Here is a 21,490-nt window from a genome sequence, read left to right as displayed (position 1 = left end):
TGTTCAGCCTGAAATCTAAAGTAGTAGAGAGAGGTGATTTGATTATCTCTTTAGCAATTTCAGTAAAACAGTCAGAATAGTTTTTGAGGGTCAGCATTTTTTAACTTGACTGGCATAGTAACATTCTGTATATTTTAGGATATGTATGATGAAGATGATGAAGTCAGAAAACCAAAGAAATCTCGAAGAAAAATGGTCAGGACCACATCTATAACACGAGTGAGATTTTTGCTAACTTCTTGTCATTTAATATGCTGTATATACCAAGAATTAATTTTTTTTTTTGTTAGCTACAAAGTTTGAAGCCAAAAATATTTCATTTGTTGGCCTAAAGCCTTCCTTTCAGTATTACGTAATTGTTATTCCTTCTAGGGTTATTACCTTGGGGTAGCAGGAGCATGGCTCTTGAGTGGATCAATGATCCTTAGAACTATGGTATGTTGTCTGTAGGTGAAAGAATTATTCACAGCAAATTAGTCTATAAGGAGGAATAACTCAAAGAACAATTAATTAATGATTATTAGGATAGCCTCACATAAATTAGTGAAAACCTTGTCTGAAACAAGGATACCATTTTTATATACAACGAAGTTCTAATGTGTACCTGCTATCAAAGGCCCTTAGGCCAAAGATGAATGAACAACCTTGTAGTTTGATCTGCTCTTTTGCTATATGTTTGGACACACTCGAGTAAAGGCATGGGCTGTGCTATATAATGATCACAACTTGATGGTAAGCTGGCTCAAAAGGATTCCCATTGGTCAGACTTGGAAAGCCTAAACGTGTAGTGAATTACTTCCTGGGAATCGGATTCCTCGTTTTAGAATGAGTTCAGTTCCCACTTAGCAAAGAGCTTCTCTTTTTATCAGCAGTACAGTGAGTCATAAGGAGTTATGGCCATTAGGTTGTTGGTACCCAGTATGGCAGCAATTCTAGGACCCACTATTCTACTCTAGCATATACTCACAAATAATGCTGGATTACATATCAGGGTAGGGGGAGAAAGAAAAGCAAGCATCCAGTTCAATTCTGTAACAAATCTAACCTCAAAAGAAACAAAAATGCTTGTAGCCTCTCTTAAGTGTGACAATACTATGAAAAATAAGTAAAATAGGTTACATGGTAACAGAATCAAAATGTACTGTTTCTCGCTTTGAAACAAGTTATTTTACTTTTAACAAGTGATGGTGAGAGCGGAGAATTTGGTAGTCATATATGTGGGTTTGTGCTGTTACACATTGCATTTTCAATAAAAAAAGTTACTGTCAAAGTTTTATGTTGAATTTTTGTAAGTGATCTTATTCATCGTTTATCAGTGTAACTGCTAAATATTGAGACTCTTGTCATTAACAAATCTTTGTGAAGACACACGGAAAGGTAAATATCTTAAACCCATACAATATATTCTAAGTCTTTCAGTCATAAAAGACATGTGATGGAGGAGGCTTTTTCTCTTAATTGCCAAGCTAATTATTGAAATAATTAAATATGTTAACTTTAATACATAGAGTTGTTTTAGAGTTGTTTAAGCAGGTCATACAAATGGTGGGCATTGAGTTAGATGAAAAGTCATTCAATGCATAAGACAAGGTTAGGTTAATGTGCCAATTTTAGAATTCTTCATGATATGAAGTAAAAAGTTTTAAAGTGAAAGGTATGAGTCATGGTCATGAGACCTTGAAGGTTTGCTTTGCTTTGTATGGCTGTTTGTTATTGTTGTTTCACATTATTTGTGAAAGAAATCTTGTGACTATAAATTACAAAAATATTAGTGGCAATATTGTTGTGGTATTCTTACTTTTTCTTTTTTAATTCATGCAGCAACCTAATTTCAAGCAGAAGTTTGTAGCATTACTAAAAAGGTTCAAAGTTACAGATGAGGTGAGTAGCATATATGTCTTGATGTTAATTTTGAAAGATATATATATATATATATATATATATATATATATATATATATATTGCTTTTACAAGTTATTGGGGGTTTGGGGCTTGGGGGTCAGGCATGATATCTACTGTAATTGTAATAATTTCTCATAGTTGAAGAGCTTGTTTGTGAAAGTTTGTTTTCTTGTGCATTTTTGAATAATTAACAATTACAAATTGGCCCCATAAGAGTGTAGAGTTGTGTTAAAAGTTAGGTTAGTGCCACTAAGCAAAGCAATTATATTAACATATACATTAAGACATGTTGTCTTTAAGGCTTTGAAAGGGGAGCAAAGTCGAAGCTTGGATGATAAGAAGTTGCCAGATAGGAGCATTATAATAGGACAGCAGGGTGACCATTTGCTGTGTACATGGCTCCTTGTAACAAACAACATCAGACATTTAATTTGAAGTAGTCCTATGCTCTTAATAAATGTTGGGGCTTCAGGTTCACAAGGAGACTTGGAACTGCTATGGTGAGCTCTGGGAAGATGCATTTGAAAGTTTACCATCTTTATTTTTGACCCCAAAAGTGATTTGTGACATATCCAAACGTAACTTCTGGCTGAACTTAAAGGCCTTTCCAGCCAGAGTGCCTTTGAACTTGGTGTCAGGAGAAGTGCTGAGTAAGGGAGGAAGAGACACAAGATAGAGTGGTGAGATAGAATACAATACAGGGTCCATGGTGGCTAAGTTAGTGAGGCATTCTGAAAGATAGGATCAATGAAACTTAGTAAGGGTCTGTAGGGCTGTTAGGTTAATGATTTGTCCCTTTGCTGTGTTATGTTAAATGTTCCCTTAATTAACATTTCTTGTATGTATTAAATAAATCACCTAATTTTTATGTGTTTTTGTCTCCTTTAAGTTATTTAGGGTTCAGGGATGTCTCGAGCTCACTCCCACTTTCCTGCCAAATAGTATACCTTAGAAATAACAAAGTCAGTCAGTCCGTCATTATCCAACACGCCATATCCTAACACAGGGTTACAGGGGTCTGCTGGAGCCAATCCCAGCCAGCACATGGCGCAAGGCAGAAACAAATCCCGGACAGGGTGCCAGCCCACCCCAGAGTAACAAAGTGATTGTAGAATTTATGTCATGATGAACAAATGTTTATACTGTACATCAACAAACTCAGAATATTGTGTGTTCTGCCTGTGTAACTATTTGGGTATTGATGAATGTTCAAATTTTTCATAAGCTTGTTTATTTTAACTTTATTTTATGTATCTTTTTTATAGTAAGTTGTTGATTGCCTTGTTCTATTGTTTGCCCATTAAGGAACAGTTTTCAGTTTTCTTTAGTTAGGATAATTTATAAAATTAAGGTTGTAAACACTTAGTGATAAGTGATATTGATACAAGGTTCAGGTAAATCACCAGCTAGTAAATTTTATTTTATCTGAGTTCACAATGAAGGACTGTACACAAAGATTAAATGTGATATGATAAGTAAGTTATTTATTTATTTATTTAGTCAACACATAGTTTGGTAGCCATGTTCTGAAAGGTGATGGATAAAAATATTACTCTCTTTTTTTTTTGGTTGTAGTTAAAGATTTTTTCATGTCTGTCATTTGTTGGAATCAAAAAATCTTGAGCCAAGCACATAGGTGTGAAAGGGAAATATTCTTTACACCCTATTGATTCACTCGCTGTAAACAGTGGTTAGTTATTATTAAAAGTAGTGTATTACTGTAACATATTATTGAGTAAGTTTGAGTATCCAGAATTCCAAAATTCAAAATTTTTTAAGCTCTGGTATGATACCACAAATAGCACATTTCACATCCAGGTCTCTGAAAATATACATACAGTATGCAAACAAATGGATATGAATAGCATATCTTAAGATTGAAAATGGATTTAATCTTTCAGAGTGGAATAGGGAATTATTACATGCACAAGTTGTCATTTAGCTGGTTTGACTGCATTTCCCCACTTGTTCAAAAGTGTCTCCAAGATATCTCATTATGTATATGCAAATATTACAAAATCCAGAAATACCCAAAATACTTCTGCTCCCAGGCATTTCAGAATATGGAGGCTCAACATTTATCATTTAATGATGTGTTGCTTGTTTTACTTATAAGCCTAATATTGCCCTTTGTTGAGCTGTTTTGTTTGAGACATGTTTGGTTGTTATTGCAGGTCTTTAAGCAGCGATTTATACTTCACACTCGGAAAACATACGTGCACTCATCATGGCTGCCACGCATTCTCAGCATTCATTTGACACGTCCTCTGAGCACCAGCAAAAAGTTGGGAGGGCGCAGTGTGATCAAGTTGGAACGCGACATCAGAATCTCCTTTTACTATCAACATGTGACAGAAAGCTGCTTTGCAGATCCTACAGGATCAAAGTGCATGCTTTGATATTTGATGAATGGGTTGATGTGGTGAAGCAAACTGCCAACATACAAATTCATTTGTGGTGCTTTTATGTTCAAGCGTCGCATATTCCCCAACGTAATGACATGATACATTTTAAAGGTCTCACATACTATCTTCTGCAGTGGGCTGGCGCCATGCCCAGGGATTTGTTTCTGCCTTGCGCCCTGTGCTGGCTGGGATTGGCTCCAGCAGACCCCCGTGACCCTGTGTTAGGATATAGCAGGTTGGATAATGACTGACTGACATACTATCTTCTGTAGTGTGTTTTGGGTTTTTTTTGCACCTTTCTTGGAGCACTAGAATGTACAGCAGTGCATTTGAGCCACAGAGAAAAAAAAATTAGGGACACAGTGAAAAGGTCTATTTTTTATTAAAATGGAAATTTCGACTTTCATCTCAAAATGTTCACTTTAATCTCATAGTTCATTTTATCATTAAAGTAGACCATCGTAACCGTTATCTTAAAACTGACACAATTGTTAACGTGCTTGTGGTGCTTCATCCTGAACTGACAGCAGAGGCAAGTAGCAATCACCACACAGAACTCATTAAATTTATGATAATCCAGCTCTCTGTACATGGCATCCTTAGATTTATACTTGATATCAATTTCATGATCAAATGCATTAAAGTATGTTTATTACATTTTACAGATAAATCGTTCACTTTATTAACAGTATTCATTATTTAAAGGATTACACATGTGGAGGCAATACGGTGGCGGAGTGTTAGCTCTGCTGCCTCACAGGGAATCACTACCATGGTGTTCCCTGCCTTGAGTTTGCATGTTTTCCTAGTGGGTTTTTTACAGTGTGCTCTGGTTTCCTTCGAAGGACATGTAGGTTAGGGATTTTGGTGATGCTAAAATTACATTAGTGTATGTATGTACTTGTATTCCCCTTGCAATGAGCTGATGCCCCATCCAGGAATTGTTTCTGCCTCGTGCCCACTGCTTGCTGGAATAAGCGCATCCCTGGATTGACAAATGTAATCATTAATACCTTTTCAGAGGTATTGTGGCAAGGTTTCCTCGGAATTTAATGGATGTTTCAGGCAATACACAACACAGTGAAGCCAAATGTTTTCTCACCGTAATGATATCTCACACTGCCACCTAGTCGAATCTTCCAGATTGACATAAAGTACATGCGTAAGTATAAACAATACAACGCTTGCATAGCAGTACTGTCTCAGGTGCATGCGCCGCGTGAAGTACAAACCCAGCCTAAGTTGACTCACTCGCATATAAATTATAAATCTGATAATAATAATAATTCTTTGCATTTATATAGCGCTTTTCTCACTACTCAAAGTGCTGTAAAGTTTGTGTTAGAGTGTACTTACACTAGGCATATTTGTTCCGTACCGTGCCCAAGTGTGATTGTACCCCCTTCCCCCACTGGCCTGCACTCCTGCAAAATACTTTGTTATCCTGCCCTACACGACCCCAAAACAACCACAAAGTACACAATTTACCCTCTTACAGATTTATTGAGTGTGCAGCACAGCATTTTGCTGTTAATTGTGCTGCACATACAACAAGATTTTTACGGTGACAAGTGATATTAAGGTAAGAATTTGCAGCTTTTCTAGAAAATACAATTCACATTCATGTGTAAGATGAGAATAAAAACCTGTTTTTAACTCAAAGGATATTAAATGAAATACAATTTGCACTTTCTGACTTGTGGCATCATTGACGTCATGTTTGTTTTCCGTGCAATCACACTGTTCCCAAATGCTACTGAACCGTACTTGGGCCCACCTCTTCCAAGCGGTCCAGGGCACAGTAGTTCTGGCCCAGCACACTAGTCAAAAACCATTTTGAATATTCTGACTTGTGTCTGATGTTTTCACCCATTGTGTCTTAAAATTGATTTGGATTTATTTAAAATGGCTTATAAAAATTTTCTTTTATATTTTTATTAGTCAGGTAACCTCTACAATTGGCACTTTGCCAGCTTAATAGTAACCTTCCCAGTTGCCATAATTTTCCACGGCTTCTGAAAGAGTTTAGCTCTGTGGATCTTGAGTGAAAGACAGACACTAATTAAATAAAGCCAGAAGTGAATCTGAAAACGTAATTGAAATGCTATTTTTTAATTAGTCTGTTAAATTATAAGATACAAATGAAAAGATTTAGCTTACAGGTTGTGCACTGGTCTCTCCGAAAGGAAAAAAGAAAACCTGGTTGTTACAAGTGTCCCAAGTTATGTGAAAGAAATGAATGAGATCCCTTTATATCTGGGAAAATATCCAAATAGTTAAGAACAGAGGAGAAGGATAATAGATTTTTGCATTTATGATGAATTACAGAATAATTACCAAACTAATAATCAAAATGTCATATTATGAAATGGAACAGTCAGACCTGATTTGGGATTTCCTTACCCCTTAATTTATAGTTCCATGTTGAACCTTTTATTGATTCTCGAGTTTCTTAAAACTGTGTATATTTTAAGTGTTATTCAAAAAAAAACAAGAACTAAATGCTGCTTGTGTACAAATGATCCATTAATGTGAACAATTGCATATCTTCACATCTTTCATTAATTATTGAGCATTTTTGTACAGAAAATATCTTAGTTACATTTATCTTTTTCTGGGTTCAAGAGGTAATTCTCAATTACCCTTGAAATTAAAAGCAATACATTTTACTAGTACTATTACTAAGTACTACTACTTGATTAAAATATAAGAAATAATGTGAAATGGGGGGATTCTTCCAGCTTTTAAAATATTTGTCATATTTTTATAATTAAACACAATAACAGTATCAGCTGTGAATTAACTGCCACTGCCTTCCCAATACACGTATAATGCTTATACTAAAAAAGCGCAAGTCCTTCAATGTTAGAGATTATGCTGTTGAGTTATCTGCAGTTCCTTTGCCCAAATGACATTTATATGTTTATCATTCTTCATTTTATAAATGAAAGTTATAGGAGAAGTTTGTTTATATATTAAACAAATTTACTGTTAATGAGTTTGAGGGCAATTAACAGCTCATTTCTGACCTTTTGACTTTATTTTGTTAATATTGCTGGAGTGTTGTACTTAGTCATTTGTAGATTTTTCATTATGACTGCTATATTTGGCACTGCTTAACCTTCCCCTGAGGAGAATCCCGCTGTCCTAAATGTTATTAAAAATAACATTTAACAGCTTAAATGTCAGCATATTTAATGTCAAATGTTATTGATTAGATCATATTACCTTTGTCTCTTGCCCTGATACAATAATATAACCTTTCAAATTCATGTTACACATACCAATCTTAAGGAGAAAATTTGTAGTCAGATATTAAATTAATCTTTCCTTCAATTTGACACTCTCTGTGTAAACAATGACTTTTATTTAATTTTACATACAGTATTTTTTTTTTTTTTTAAGTTTGTCATACTATGTCCATAATCATTCTTTTTCTTCAAGACTTAGATGTTTAAAAGCATGTATTTGTATTTCAGATTAGGATTATATTTCAGGGTGACACTATGGTGCCACAGCTGGCTCCTGACACATACCTCTCCCAATGCAATAATGTGCTGTTAGGATTCCATGCCATCACCAAATTGAGCCCATATGGATGTCTGTTTATTTTAAAGATGTCTTTCAATGGACTGAACTCCCCTCAATGGCTGGTTTCTTGCCTTGTACCTGTTATTACCTGGATAGATTTTATTTCATCTTTAACTTGTTCTGAAGAAATTGGATAGATGCATAACATGTATGGGTAAATTATTCCCTTTGTTGTTTATTTTTGACCAAAGTATTTTCTACAGTTGTAGAGTAATATTACAAACACATTTCCTGCTGTCACATTCCATGTTAGGGTTTGTACTTGATTACACTTCTAAATAATTTCAAAGTAACATCAACAGCATTCAGATCCGTTACATAGTATATGGTTCTTTTTTGGTGGCATAATAAAATAATGAATATATTCTCTGTGTCTAATCTGGTAAAGGTCTCTTTTAATGAGGCTTCAGCTATGATTCATAGCTTTGGGTTGCTAGGATTCCAGCATGATTGCTGCCAGCTCTGCAACCTGGCGTTGATCTTTTTTGATATGAAATCCTGGAAAATTTGTTGAGACTTTTTGCGTACAGTATTTCAAACTAATTACACCCTTTGAGGTTGCATTTATGCTGATTTATTTTTAACCAAATACCTAATAAAGTATGTATGTATGTATCTATCATACTGCATAATACATTTTAAAATATGGTCATTCAGTTTACATTGTTCTTTTTTCTAATATGCACATCATTGTGTATGTATTTATGTATTCTAAGTAATCATTATACAAAGTGAATTCTTGTAATACACTGTACTGTATATGCTATGTCTGACCTGTGTGAACTTTGATTTATAATGGATTTTTTTATTCTTTGATGCCCAAGTAAAGTTGCTGTCATAAAAAATGTTTCTACGAGATTGATGTTTTTTATTTTTTATGAAAAAGCTTGGATTTAAAAAGAAGAGTGTTATGATTATTAGGTAGCAAAAGCATAAAAGATCTTATTATCATATATTTTTGTATTTTTTATTTTTAATATTTCCAGGAAAATCCTAAGAATATGTTTATATATATATATACAGTGGTGTGAAAAACTATTTGCCCCCTTCCTGATTTCTTATTCTTTTGCATGTTTGTCACACAAAATGTTTCTGATCATCAAACACATTTAACCATTAGTCAAATATAACACAAGTAAACACAAAATGCAGTTTTTAAATGATGGTTTTTATTATTTAGGGAGAAAAAAAATCCAAACCTACATGGACCTGTGTGAAAAAGTAATTGCCCCCTGAACCTAATAACTGTTTGGGCCACCCTTAGCAGCAATAACTGCAATCAAGCGTTTGCGATAACTTGCAATGAGTCTTTTACAGCACTCTGGAGGAATTTTGGCCCACTCATATTTGCAGAATTGTTATAATTCAGCTTTATTTGAGGGTTTTCTAGCATGAACCGCCTTTTTAAGGTCATGCCATAGCATTTCAATTGGATTCAGGTCAGGACTTTGACTAGGCCACTCCAAAGTCTTCATTTTGTTTTTCTTCAGCCATTCAGAGATGGATTTGCTGGTGTGTTTTGGGTCATTGTCCTGTTGCAGCACCCAAGATCGCTTCAGCTTGAGTTGACGAACAGATGGCCGGACATTCTCCTTCAGGATTTTTTGGTAGACAGTAGAATTCATGGTTCCATCTATCACAGCAAGCCTTTCAGGTCCTGAAGCAGCAAAACAACCCCAGACCATCTCACTACCACCACCATATTTTACTGTTGGTATGATGTTCTTTTCCTGAAATGCTGTGTTCCTTTTACGCCAGATGTAACGGGACATTTGCCTTCCAAAAGTTCAACTTTTGTCTCATCAGTCCACAAGGTATTTTCCCAAAAGTCTTGGCAATCATTGAGATGTTTCTTAGCAAAATTGAGACGAGCCCTAATGTTCTTTTGCTTAACAGTGGTTTGCATCTTGGAAATCTGCCATGCAGGCCGTTTTTGCCCAGTCTCTTTCTTATGGTGGAGTCGTGAACACTGACCTTAATTGAGGCAAGTGAGGCCTGCAGTTCTTTAGACGTTGTCCTGGGGTCTTTTGTGACCTCTCGGATGAGTCGTCTCTGCGCTCTTGGGGTAATTTTGGTCGGCCGGCCACTCCTGGGAAGGTTCACCACTGTTCCATGTTTTGCCATTTGTGGATAATGGCTCTCACTGTGGTTCGTTGGAGTCCCAAAGCTTTAGAAATGGCTTTATAACCTTTACCAGACTGATAGATCTCAATTACTTCTGTTCTCATTTGTTCCTGAATTTCTTTGGATCTTGGCATGATGTCTAGCTTTTGAGGTGCTTTTGGTCTACTTCTCTGTGTCAGGCAGCTCCTATTTAAGTGATTTCTTGATTGAAACAGGTGTGGCAGTAATCAGGCCTGGGGTGGCTACGGAAATTGAACTCAGGTGTGATACACCACAGTTAGGTTATTTTTAACAAGGGGCAATTACTTTTCACACAGGGCCATGTAGGTTTGGATTTTTTCTCCCTAAATAATAAAACCATCATTTAAAAACTGCATTTTGTGTTTACTTGTGTTATATTTGACTAATGGTTAAATGTTTTTGATGATCAGAAACATTTTGTGTGACAAACATGCAAAAGAATAAGAAATCAGGAAGGGTACAAATAGTTTTTCACACCACTGTATACTATTTGTGCTATTAGAATATATATATAATAGTGTATATATGGTATACAAATAGTGTGTGTGTGTGTATATATATATAGATATATATATAGATATAGATATAGATATATATATATATATATATATATATATATAGATATATATATATATAGATATTCTAATAGTACAAATAGAAGTAATACAATGAAGAAATCAGTATGTCTGGCTTCAGACAAGAGCAGTAAAATAATGTCAGCAAATTTCTCCATACACAGAATACAATTTGGTAATTATTAGGTAAGCAAGCCAAGAACAGTGATTGATAGTCCAGGGTAGTTCTCAAGTTTGTGTAATAGAATGCAGTGGTCATTTATGGAAAAAGTTGTGTTTAACTCTTAAACCATAATGAAGGGTAAGGGAATGTGCTCAGTGAATGTTTTGATTTGATCTGATAATAATAACTTATAATAAAATCATTGCGAGTAATTTTAGAAGTAATTTTACACACTTTTTTAGTTGACAGATTACCTAGTATTCTAAAAAAAAACACCACGATTGTTTCTAGTTTCATCTTTCAAAGCTGCTTAGCGCCCTTTCCATACTGTAAAAGCTAGGATCTGTATGGTAATTCTTGTGCTAATTTCCACTTCAAATGGAAATATAATATATATGCCACCTTCTGTAGTGCTGCTGCTTTGTAGACCTGAACTTAAGAGATGTAACTTTGGTACAGGTTCTAGATTCTGACCCAGTTGATCAGACCCGTGAGGTTGAAGAGGACTTGGACTTGCTGTATGACAGTCTAGAAGTTTATAATCCCAGCGACAGTGGTCCAGAAATGGAAGACAATGAAAGCGTTGTAAGCACGCCAAAACCCAAACTCAAGTAAGAGATAATAAGAAAATGTATTTTTTGTTTGTGCTACTCACATTTAGCTTTTAAATGATATTATACTCTTCTTTAATAAACTCAAACCTCTCAAAAAGTTATTCCATGTTGAATATTTAAATTGTAGTGTATTGTGTATATGTATAGAAATTCCTTAGTTTGTTAGTAATTAAATATTTAAAAAGAAAGCTTTGGTGGAATTAAAATCTGGAGAATTCCTAAACATTGCCTTATGTGTTTGTTAGCTCTGTTTTCACTTCATTCTATTTCCTTACCCTATTTTGTAGATCTCAGTTTTTGATGAGTTCGTTTTGTTCACTTTAAAAAAGTGAATATAATTTTGACAGATTTGCAAAAAGAAACAATTTAACCCTTTTATGCTTTTAGAAGAATTACTGACTGATTGATGTGTTTCTAAATGTAACATACCTTTTTCTTGAAAGCATTACATTGTGTACTATGATTCATGTAATAATAAACTTGTTTATTTTAAAAGGTAGTGAACCGTTAAACCATACTATGCAATCTTGCAAGCCTAGAGTCTTTGCTTTTCTGAAGATTATCTATTAGTAGAACATTTGTTGTATGTTATTGTCATAATGTAGCGTTCCTTTGCACAGTAGTCCCAAAAAATACTCAAAATGCTCACTAGATGGGAGAAACTGTGATGCCCCAGGTAGTAGCAAAAAGGGCAAACGTGGAGTATTTATAAATATTTATATAATAAAAATGCTCTGAAATAAGAAGCTCCAATTAGCACAAACAACAGAGAATGCAATGCCTTCAAAATAGGTAATTCCAACAGCAAGAACAGTCTCAGTATGAATTCCAGCAAGAAGGGTGAAGAAACAGCATTAAGGCCACAAATCCAGGAAGTCATGAAAAAACAAAATAATCAATAGAGCTCACCAAAACCACCAAGTGTATACAATGAACCGAAAGGGACTATAGCTTTTCCTTTATTACGCTGAAGACAGTCTCTTGAAAGTGGTGATTAGATGGCCCTCCCTCTTAGGGGACCATCAACAAAACAAAAGGAAAATTGTAGATTTATTGACATATAGAAACTAAATAATCATCAATGTTAACATGAAATGAACAAAATAGATGTTTAATAAAATGAGAAATTTGAACCTGGAAATATATTTTTTCTTTCTCAGCTTTTCAGTTATTTAATCATGTTTTTCCACCTTTATAGTGGCTTGCATATACTTTTACATTTTAACCAGTTTCTCCCACTGAAGAGCAGGTAGATCAGGAGTCGTGCCCAGACCCAGTCTAATAGGAGACAATCCATCAAACAGGTTCCATACTCACTTTAATGTAATCTAATCATCCAGGGATTACACTGTCCAAAATCACTTAACACACTGTCTACAGTAAATTTTTACTGTGATTCACATTTATTTTCCTGGTAAACCCTTTCATAAACATTTATTATCTTTAAATGTAATTCTTTATGTCCCTACAGGTTTAATTCACTCCTGTATTATTTTATATGCACAGAAGTGTGCAATATATGCTATATTACAAAGTTTCATATTTTTATATTTGAAATTTTTATATTTAGATGCTTTTTTCGCATTTTCAAATGAACAAACTAACTTTTCAGTGTAGTGCTTGTGAAGAAGCCACTTCACTTAAGCAGGTTTTACAAGTGTGATGGTCAAGGGATCAAAGTTCATTCCATTTTTTTATTATTTTTTTTTTTTCAGAGTTTGATTTTACTTCAAACAGTGAGCTTTTTGGAAATAAAAAAAAAACGGCACCGATAATTAGGAAAAATTTTCATTCTGTGGTCATATTGTATTATTATCACTTTTTCAGGCCTTTTTTTGAAGGAATGTCACATTCAAGTTCACAGACAGAGATTGGAAGTTTACACAGCCAAAAGAGTCAAAGTAGAGATCACACAAGTCCTGTGAGTATTTTGAACATTTTTTTTTGTTGTGTGTAGGGGCATGTTCTAAGATTTTTATTTTGCAGTGTTCAGAGTGTCTCAAGCGTGGCTAGAACCTTTAATATAGTGTCTTCTTAAAGAGTTCAGTGCTATTCTACATTTAAAATTGTTTTGGAATTGTGATCTTTAATGAGTGTTATTTCTCAAAGTCTCTGCTTATTTGTGAATGGTTTTCCTGTAATTTTAATTAAGTATTACAGGCATTATTTACAAAAGTGTCCTTAAAGTAACAATAAAAAAGGTTCCTTCCTTCAAGGCAATTTCACAGATTATATACATAACATATTCTTATAGCCAAATCAAGTCATGTGCCTTTGTTTCCTTCCTTTTGTCTTTCTCCTTCCAGTCCTCCTGGCGAGCTTTGTCCACTTACACCCAACTCAGTTCCTTTTATCTTGGAGCTGGGAATACTTCCACTGCAAAGGGCATAGCCTGATGGAAGTACTTCTGGGTCACTCAGATGTTCCACAAAGTAGAGATAATCCCCTTAGCTCCCTCTAGCAACCCACACTGAAACCCAACAGGGCTATGTCACAGGACTACAGCTTTCGGCTTGCCCTGCCAGCATCTGTCTGGGGATCCTAATCCAAGGGTGCTGCCTCCTAGCATATAGTGGGGGAGGTTATTTAATAGTGTTCATCTATCCAAATCTTTCCCTTATAGTGGCGTCTTGGGCCGGGTACGGATTCTTGTACAATCCTGACTGGGATGCCAGTCCATGTGCGCCATCCATTAAAAAATAGAAATAATAATTAAGTAAATAGATAGTAATAGTTTCAGTTTATATCACATCAGTATAAGAAGAATAGTTAAAGGGATTATATACAGTACTGTATTTCTAGAGCAGATATAGATAGAGGTTAGGAGCACACGCTGATGCAGCACATTGCTGCACCCACCACACGACAAACCAACTCAGGATCCAGATTAGGGCCCGAGTGCATGTTATTTTCAGACTAAAAGACAAGCTGCAAAATTCATAACTTAACATGTACCTTTACAAACATTCTGGTCAGCAATTCGAAAAAATCCCAGTTGAACCCGTCACCCAATCTGCAGTGCACCACAATACAGGCAAACAGCATAAATTCCAACACATTATTAAGAAACTGTAACAAATAAACCATCTTTAATTAAAGCATATTTCATCCATCAAGTCAATCAATTATTAAGAAGCAATATGAGCATTTTTTAAACTTCTCTAACACATTATTTGAAATGGTGAAATCATTGGTGCTTCTCCTCTGCCTCATAGAGTCCTTTTACTTATCCTTATACATTTAAGGAGGTCTGCATCTTGAAATTGCACTGTTGAGTATAGGCACTAATAAGTGGTAAAAGTTAAGGATGGAATAATCTATCATATACTTTATTTGTCAGAAGTGGATTTTAAAATTGGAACGCACAGTAAATGGAAACCAGTGTAGTAATTTAAACATTTAGTTTTACTGTGATCCTCCCTGAGGTGCTTTGAATTCACCGTATAGTAGTAAGCAAAGAGAACAGAGCATTACTTTTGTTGATTTTGCTTGATACAAATGAACCAACTAGCTTTTTAGTGCCCTTTTTGTGAAGGAACCACTTTATTAATGCAGGTTTTAGCAAGTACAGAAATGTAAAGGAAAAGTTCATTTTAATGTTTTCTTTTTCAGAGTGTTGAATTCCCCACCACTGAAAAGAGTAAATCTTCTGCATCAAAATATGTAGATGAGGTTATCTCTGAATCCACAGCATTTGTGAGTCCAGTTTTAATATATCTTTCAATGTTAATGGATCCTGTTCTACATGTTGCTTTATTATTTAAAACAATGAATTAAGTGATTTAAATTGTTAAATATAATTCAAATTGAATTAGATCAAAAATAATATTAAATAAGATTGATCATTTTGTTCCTCTACAGTACACTATGTGCAGTTTAAACACTACAGAATCACATAATAATTTGTATTATTTTGTGTTACATTTAACATATTTTCATTCACATTCGTCAGATTCATGGTCCAATTTACTGTCTCATATATATGTATTTGTAGTATAGTGCAGTTCTTCCTATGGCTAATTGACAGTACTTTTACAACAATAGACAAATATACAGTCTCATATATTGAATGCAGCATTTACTGTATACAAGAACATGCATTTGTTAGTGTGTGTGACTGTTAAGTAACTTTTGGCTAAAAACTCTTTTTGAAACTACTGTTGCAGATGATAATGGTCCTTTATTATTTGTCAGAATCAAAGAAGGAGTAAAAAAATGACTGTGCAGGAAGGTTTATATCTTTAATAAGATATAGGTTAGGCAGTGTGATGTAGTGGTTAAGGCTTTGGACTTCTTGAAGTTGTGGGTTCAAATCCTGCTACTGACACTGTGTGGTCATGAGTAAGTCACTTGACCTGCCTGTGCTTCAATTGGAAAACCAAAAGAAAATGTAACCAATTGTACCTTAAATGATGTAAGTCGCCTTGGGTAAAGGTGTCAGCAAAATAAGTAAATGTAATAATACAGTTTGTCTGTCATATACAGTATATACTGAACAGAGAGAAACTGAGTGCCAGCAGAATTAAGGTAGTTACTCAAGTAAAGTAATCTATTACAAATTATTACTTACTTCTGTCAAATTATAACAGGATTGCCCTACGTATTACTTCCTGGAAAATGTTATCTCATTGCTAATTACTTTTACATTACTCTCTAAACCCATGCAGGTATGCACCATTTGGAAAGTGCAAAGATGACACTTAAATGTGCTTTCAGTGTTCTTAGTAAGGAGGACATAAGCAGTAACAACACATGTAAATTCAGCAGTGAAACAAGTAAACTCCATAACTTACATTAGCACTGTGCCATTTTTCAAAATTAGGAACTAGCCAGTAGAGGCCTTTAGTGAGCATAGATGGAGACATTTGGGCTTTCTTCACATGTCTAAGAAAGGCATTAGTTAGCTTTCCTGACTGTAGCCACAATTTACCACAGAGGTAATTGTTGTCCTTTTAAAGCAGTTTGAGGCCACAATATCTGTCTTAGTGTTATACTAATGAAAAATGTTTTGTAACCGTGATTTCCATTATTCTTTGTATTTTTAGTATTTTGTTTTGATTGTGAAGATTTATTTTATAAGTATGATCGATGTTCAATATGAATGAATGATTATAATATTTGTTTGCATATTTCAAAATCTAAGGAGGCAGAGGATGAGGAGCAAGGTGTAGGAGATTCTAGTACAAGGGATATAAACACAGATAAATTGGCTTCTTCTGGTGGAAAACTCAGCAAAGCAGAATCCCAAACTATTATGTCACCTAGGTATGTTGTAGAAAGTTATTTATATTTGTTAGTGCATTTTTATGGCTGAATCTGTCTTATGCCATAGGCCATGGCATCTTCCATGTTATGTTTCTTTAAACTCTATTTTCAGAAAAGCTCTAAGCAAGGCATTTTTTATTTCTAAATCTCATTAAATATAGATTTGTAAAATTTATGCAATTTACTAAATTTAATTGTGATATTTTAATGTCTTCAGAAATACATTTTTAAAAGTAGACAAAAATTAAACTTGGATTTATTTTTGGTCTTTTGAATTCTTCACATTAGTAAGATATCTTGACATTATAAGAGGCATGCTAAGTTGTAAGTTTTGAACTACAGGCAGAAAAAAATATAAAATCAAGGCGGCTTTTCATTTTCAGCAAAACAGAATGTAAGCAGCATAGACGCCCTCGAAGCACTTCAATGAAAGACCGACAGAACTCAAAAGCACAAAGTGACCGAACAAACAGCATTGACAGTGAAAGTTCACCGGATTCCAGGCTTAGTGCACAGGTAAGTAGATCAGTAGCAGCAAGCAAAGAAATTTTATTTAAAATTTTAAAGTTTTTGGAACAATTTTTATTCATGTGCTGTATATTATAACTAAATTACATTTTAAAGAATGTAAATTCTGCCTTAAAAAAGAACTGAACCAAAATATAAAGTGTTTATTCCCTCTGAAAAAATTAAATTAGTGTTAGGATTTTCTATTAACTGCAGTAAATTGTAAATCAAATTAACTACTTTTTCATCAGTTCTGTTGTCAGAATTACGTTTATGCTAAGTCGCTCACTTTCCTCTCATAGTCCAAAGATTTTGATGTAACTGAGTTCTTGTTTTGTGGTTCTTCTTACGTCCAGGAGCAGTAAATGCTAAAAATGAAAATGAACATTTTCACATCTTGAAATAAGTAGAAATTTGTTTCTTTCCTTCTGGGGAGGGCCAGACCTGCAGGCAAAACGTTAACATGCTGCTTCTTCTTTTCCTTTCTCCTTTTCCTTGAGAGCTATGCAATATGGGAAAGGAGATAATGTGAATAATATGAAAAAAATAATAAAGTGTTTCATACACTAGTAGACAATAATGCAGAATGATTTTTATTTTTGTTTGACAGCAAGAAAAGATTTCCTGTCATTGAATAACATAAGAATGCTATTGGTGGTTCTTTGATGTAGCACTTGACATAATCAAGTTCTCTAAACAGCCAGCAGTCTGTCTCAGTTACAGTATAAAATAGGAAAATTTAAATTTCTGATGCAAATCTAAAACATGAAAGCAACATGAAATTGCTCTAACTCATACCTCAAATTACTATTTGATAAGGGTTTCTGTATAGCTTTATTCATTGAATATTATGGGGCTGCTTCTACAGGAATGCTTTGGTGGAATGACATAAACTTGTTTTCAGACCCAAATAATAAAAACAACTTGTGCAGTAGTTATTCTGTCTGGTTTTACATTCTCAGAATCCATTTCAACCATTAATGGCTATTCTGAAATGTCTAATGTGTAAAGTTACCGTCCTTAGTTGCAGTGATCTTTGAGAGCAAGCTGTTAACATGCCACACTTATGATTAAAATATTTTCAATTTCAGTGTTCAATTCTGTCTTATAGGACACACTTCTCTTATGAACCCAGTGCACTATACAGTAACTAAAAATATAAAATGAAAAAGGAAATGCATCAGACATAAAAAATGTTATGCAGTATACTGTATACTGTATATATATATATATATATATATATATATATATATATATATATATATATATATATATATATATATATATATATATATATATATATATATATATAGTGCTTATAAAACATATTCACTCCTTGGACATTTCCACATGTTTGTTATTATACAACATTGAAATACAAAGGTTTTAATTTGTCTTTTTAGCCGTGGTCAACAGAAATTGACTATTTAATATCAAAGTGAAAACAGATCTCTGCAAAGTGGTCTAAATTATTTACAGATAAAAAGCACAAACATGATTGCATAATTATTCTGCACCTTTAATATCCATCCATCCATCCATCCTCTTCCGCTTATCCGAGGTCGGGTCGCGGGGGCAGCAGCTTAAGCAGAGGCCCAGACTTCCCTCTCCCCGGCCACTTCTTCCAGCTCTTCCGGGAGAATCCCAAGGCGTTTCCAGGCCAGCCGGGAGACATAGTCCATCCAGCGTGTCCTGGGTCTTCCCCGGGGCCTCCTCCCGGATGGACGTGCCTGGAACACCTCACCAGGGAGGAGTCCAGGAGGCATCCTGATCAGATGCCCGAGCCACCTCATCTGACTCCTCTCGATGCGGAAGAGCAGCGGCTCTACTCTGAGCCGCTCCCGGATGACTGAGCTTCTCACCCTATCTTTAAGGGAAAGCCCAGACACCCTGCGGAGGAAGCTCATTTCAGCCGCTTGTAATCGCGATCTCGTTCTTTCGGTCACTACCCATAGCTCATGACCATAGGTGAGGGTAGGAGCGTAGATCGACTGGTAAATTGAGAGCTTTGCCTTACGGCTCAGCTCCTTTTTCACCACCTTTAATATGACATGCCTTAATCATCATTGGTGCAGCCAATTGGTTTTAAAAGTCACATAATTAGTTCAGTGGAGCCTACATTTCTATAGTCATTTGCTTTCAGTTGTTTGTAGTCTGAATGCACCTGTAGGTATCTGGAAGGTCCAACTTGTGGAGAGTTAGTATTGTGCTCCAACCTACACAATAATGGCAAAAGAACATTCCAAGCAATTCCATTTAAAGGTGCTTGAAAAGCACAAGTTAGGGGATGGGCACAAGAAAATGTCCAAGTCACAGAATATCCTATTAAATCAATTGTTATGAAATAGAAAATGTATGGCACAGCTGTAAATCTGACTAGGGCAGTCCACAAAAACTGGGTGATAAAGCATGAAGGAGACCAGTGAGGAAGGCCATCAAGAGACCTATGAGATCTTTGAAGGTTTTTTAAGCTACAGTGGAATAGATTGGAGAGACTACACTTAACCAGTTGTCGCTTTAATGGAAGAGGGACAAACAGAAAGCCACTGTTGGGACAAAACATGTGACATCTCAGTACAGTTTACCAGAAGGCACATGGGGAAACACTCAAGTCACCTGGAAAAAAGTTCTGTTGTCTGATGAGACCAAAATGGTGCTTTTTGGTTATCAAAGTAAACACCATGTTTGACATACAGTACGTCAACCACTGCACATTATCAAAAATACACCATCCCCAGTGTGAACTGATTTTGATCTGTTCTTTAGCTATATTTTGGTAACCCTTAGATATATACGTGCCCTGATCCAAGGTACTTAATATTTTATTTTACATAATATTGTTTATATTACTAAGTAATATATGTAGCGCAAATAAGTCAAGCATAATTGTACTTATTTAATACATCATAAGATTACAGTGAATTAGCAGGAAAAATATAAAAACAGTTCCATATAAGTTAATTTTGCCATAATTTTCATTGTGTTCATGTTTCTCTAGGTTCCAAGAAAATCAGTATATGACCAACTAAACCAGATTTTGATCTCTGATGAGCACTTACCTGAAAGCATAATACTTATCAATACTACAGACTGGCAGGGTCAGGTGCGTTTCTTTTTGGATTTGATTTTTAAATTATATTTGAATTATGTGGATCAGCATTTAAAAGTTGCAGGGCCAACAATAATACTTAATTACCCAGTGTTTAGATAAGACATTTGCATGTGTCAAATAGCCATCGTTCAACAGTGAATTAATGGACTAGTGTTGTTAGTTTCCATGTATGTTAAACAGTTTCAAACTAGTTAAACAAATCTGTCTTTATGTGTACTAATTCTATATTTAGTAATTTGTAAAACTTATACTTGCATTTTAACTAAAACCTTGCAACAGTGTTCTGCATCTCCACTAAATTAAATACAATTTGTAACAAATCTTGCAGTTCCTTTTGTGTTAATTATGGCAGTGTGTATGTCTGCCACTGCCTACGTGAAATGAATGTAAAGAAATTTTTAACCACAACTTGGCATATTTCCTCTTTAGTATAAATGAAGTTTTCTGTCTGTCTGTCTCAGGCGATGCAGGATGACACTCCTCAATGTTTCATAGATTTGCAATTGTAGTCTTTGAGTTTGGGTTATAAAATGTGCCTGAAAAGATCATGCAAAATATTTTTGTTTTTATTTTTTCTCCTTTGCCTTTTTAAAATGTTGTGCTGTGAATTTGAAAGTAAATACTATGCTCTTATTAGTTTATTATGTGCCTCAAACTTATTTATTGTATGAATCATTTAATGATATCGGAGCAAACTAATTTGTGCATCTGTATGAACTTTCTGACACCACCTGTCTGTTTATGAAACAAATAAGATTATTCTCCACTTAATTTTCATAAACCATTCAATGTCAAAAATATTTAGGATTACAATTGCAAAAAAGTTAATTTTCCTCCTTTCACTAAGTAAACTTAAGGGTACAAAATGAATTTATTGTAAAGGGAATATTGGAAAAAAAAAAATCACAGTAAATAAACATTTAATTCTGCAATCAGTGATGATGGTGGCACGGGTGAAACCTGCATTGAAGATGTCTTTGGTGCCATGTCCATTATGAGTTCTAACAAGTTTAGTCTAACACATGGAGGGGGCATATGTAAGATGTATGAGAAGAATGTGTATATATGAGTGAGATGTAGATAGTCAGGGAGGACCGTGAACAAAACAGGAAAGGATTTATATTAGCATTATTTATGTGGATGTGCAGGTTTACTGAAGAAATGGAAGAAGCTTGCAGATTTGACAAAAAATAACTTAGTTGGAGGAAACA

At 34.7% G+C, this 21,490-nt stretch overlaps 1 protein-coding gene across 1 annotated transcript in view; it reads left to right on the top strand.

Annotated features, from left to right (window-relative positions):
• The window catches only part of LOC120516224 (phosphofurin acidic cluster sorting protein 1-like), a 181,860-nt gene that overhangs the window by 123,899 nt on the left and 36,471 nt on the right, over positions 1-21,490 (top strand). Inside the window, exons 7-14 of the mRNA XM_039737725.1 lie at positions 139-219; positions 1,822-1,881; positions 11,241-11,392; positions 13,223-13,316; positions 15,008-15,091; positions 16,539-16,660; positions 17,044-17,176; positions 20,166-20,270. Coding sequence (XP_039593659.1) covers positions 139-219; positions 1,822-1,881; positions 11,241-11,392; positions 13,223-13,316; positions 15,008-15,091; positions 16,539-16,660; positions 17,044-17,176; positions 20,166-20,270 — 831 coding nt within the window. The remainder of the gene's footprint in view (positions 1-138; positions 220-1,821; positions 1,882-11,240; positions 11,393-13,222; positions 13,317-15,007; positions 15,092-16,538; positions 16,661-17,043; positions 17,177-20,165; positions 20,271-21,490) is intronic.

Source organism: Polypterus senegalus, chromosome 16, assembly GCF_016835505.1.
Source record: "Polypterus senegalus isolate Bchr_013 chromosome 16, ASM1683550v1, whole genome shotgun sequence".
NCBI lineage: Eukaryota > Metazoa > Chordata > Cladistia > Polypteriformes > Polypteridae > Polypterus > Polypterus senegalus.
Note: the sequence above shows the minus strand (reverse complement) of the source record. Positions and strands in the feature narration are given on the sequence as shown.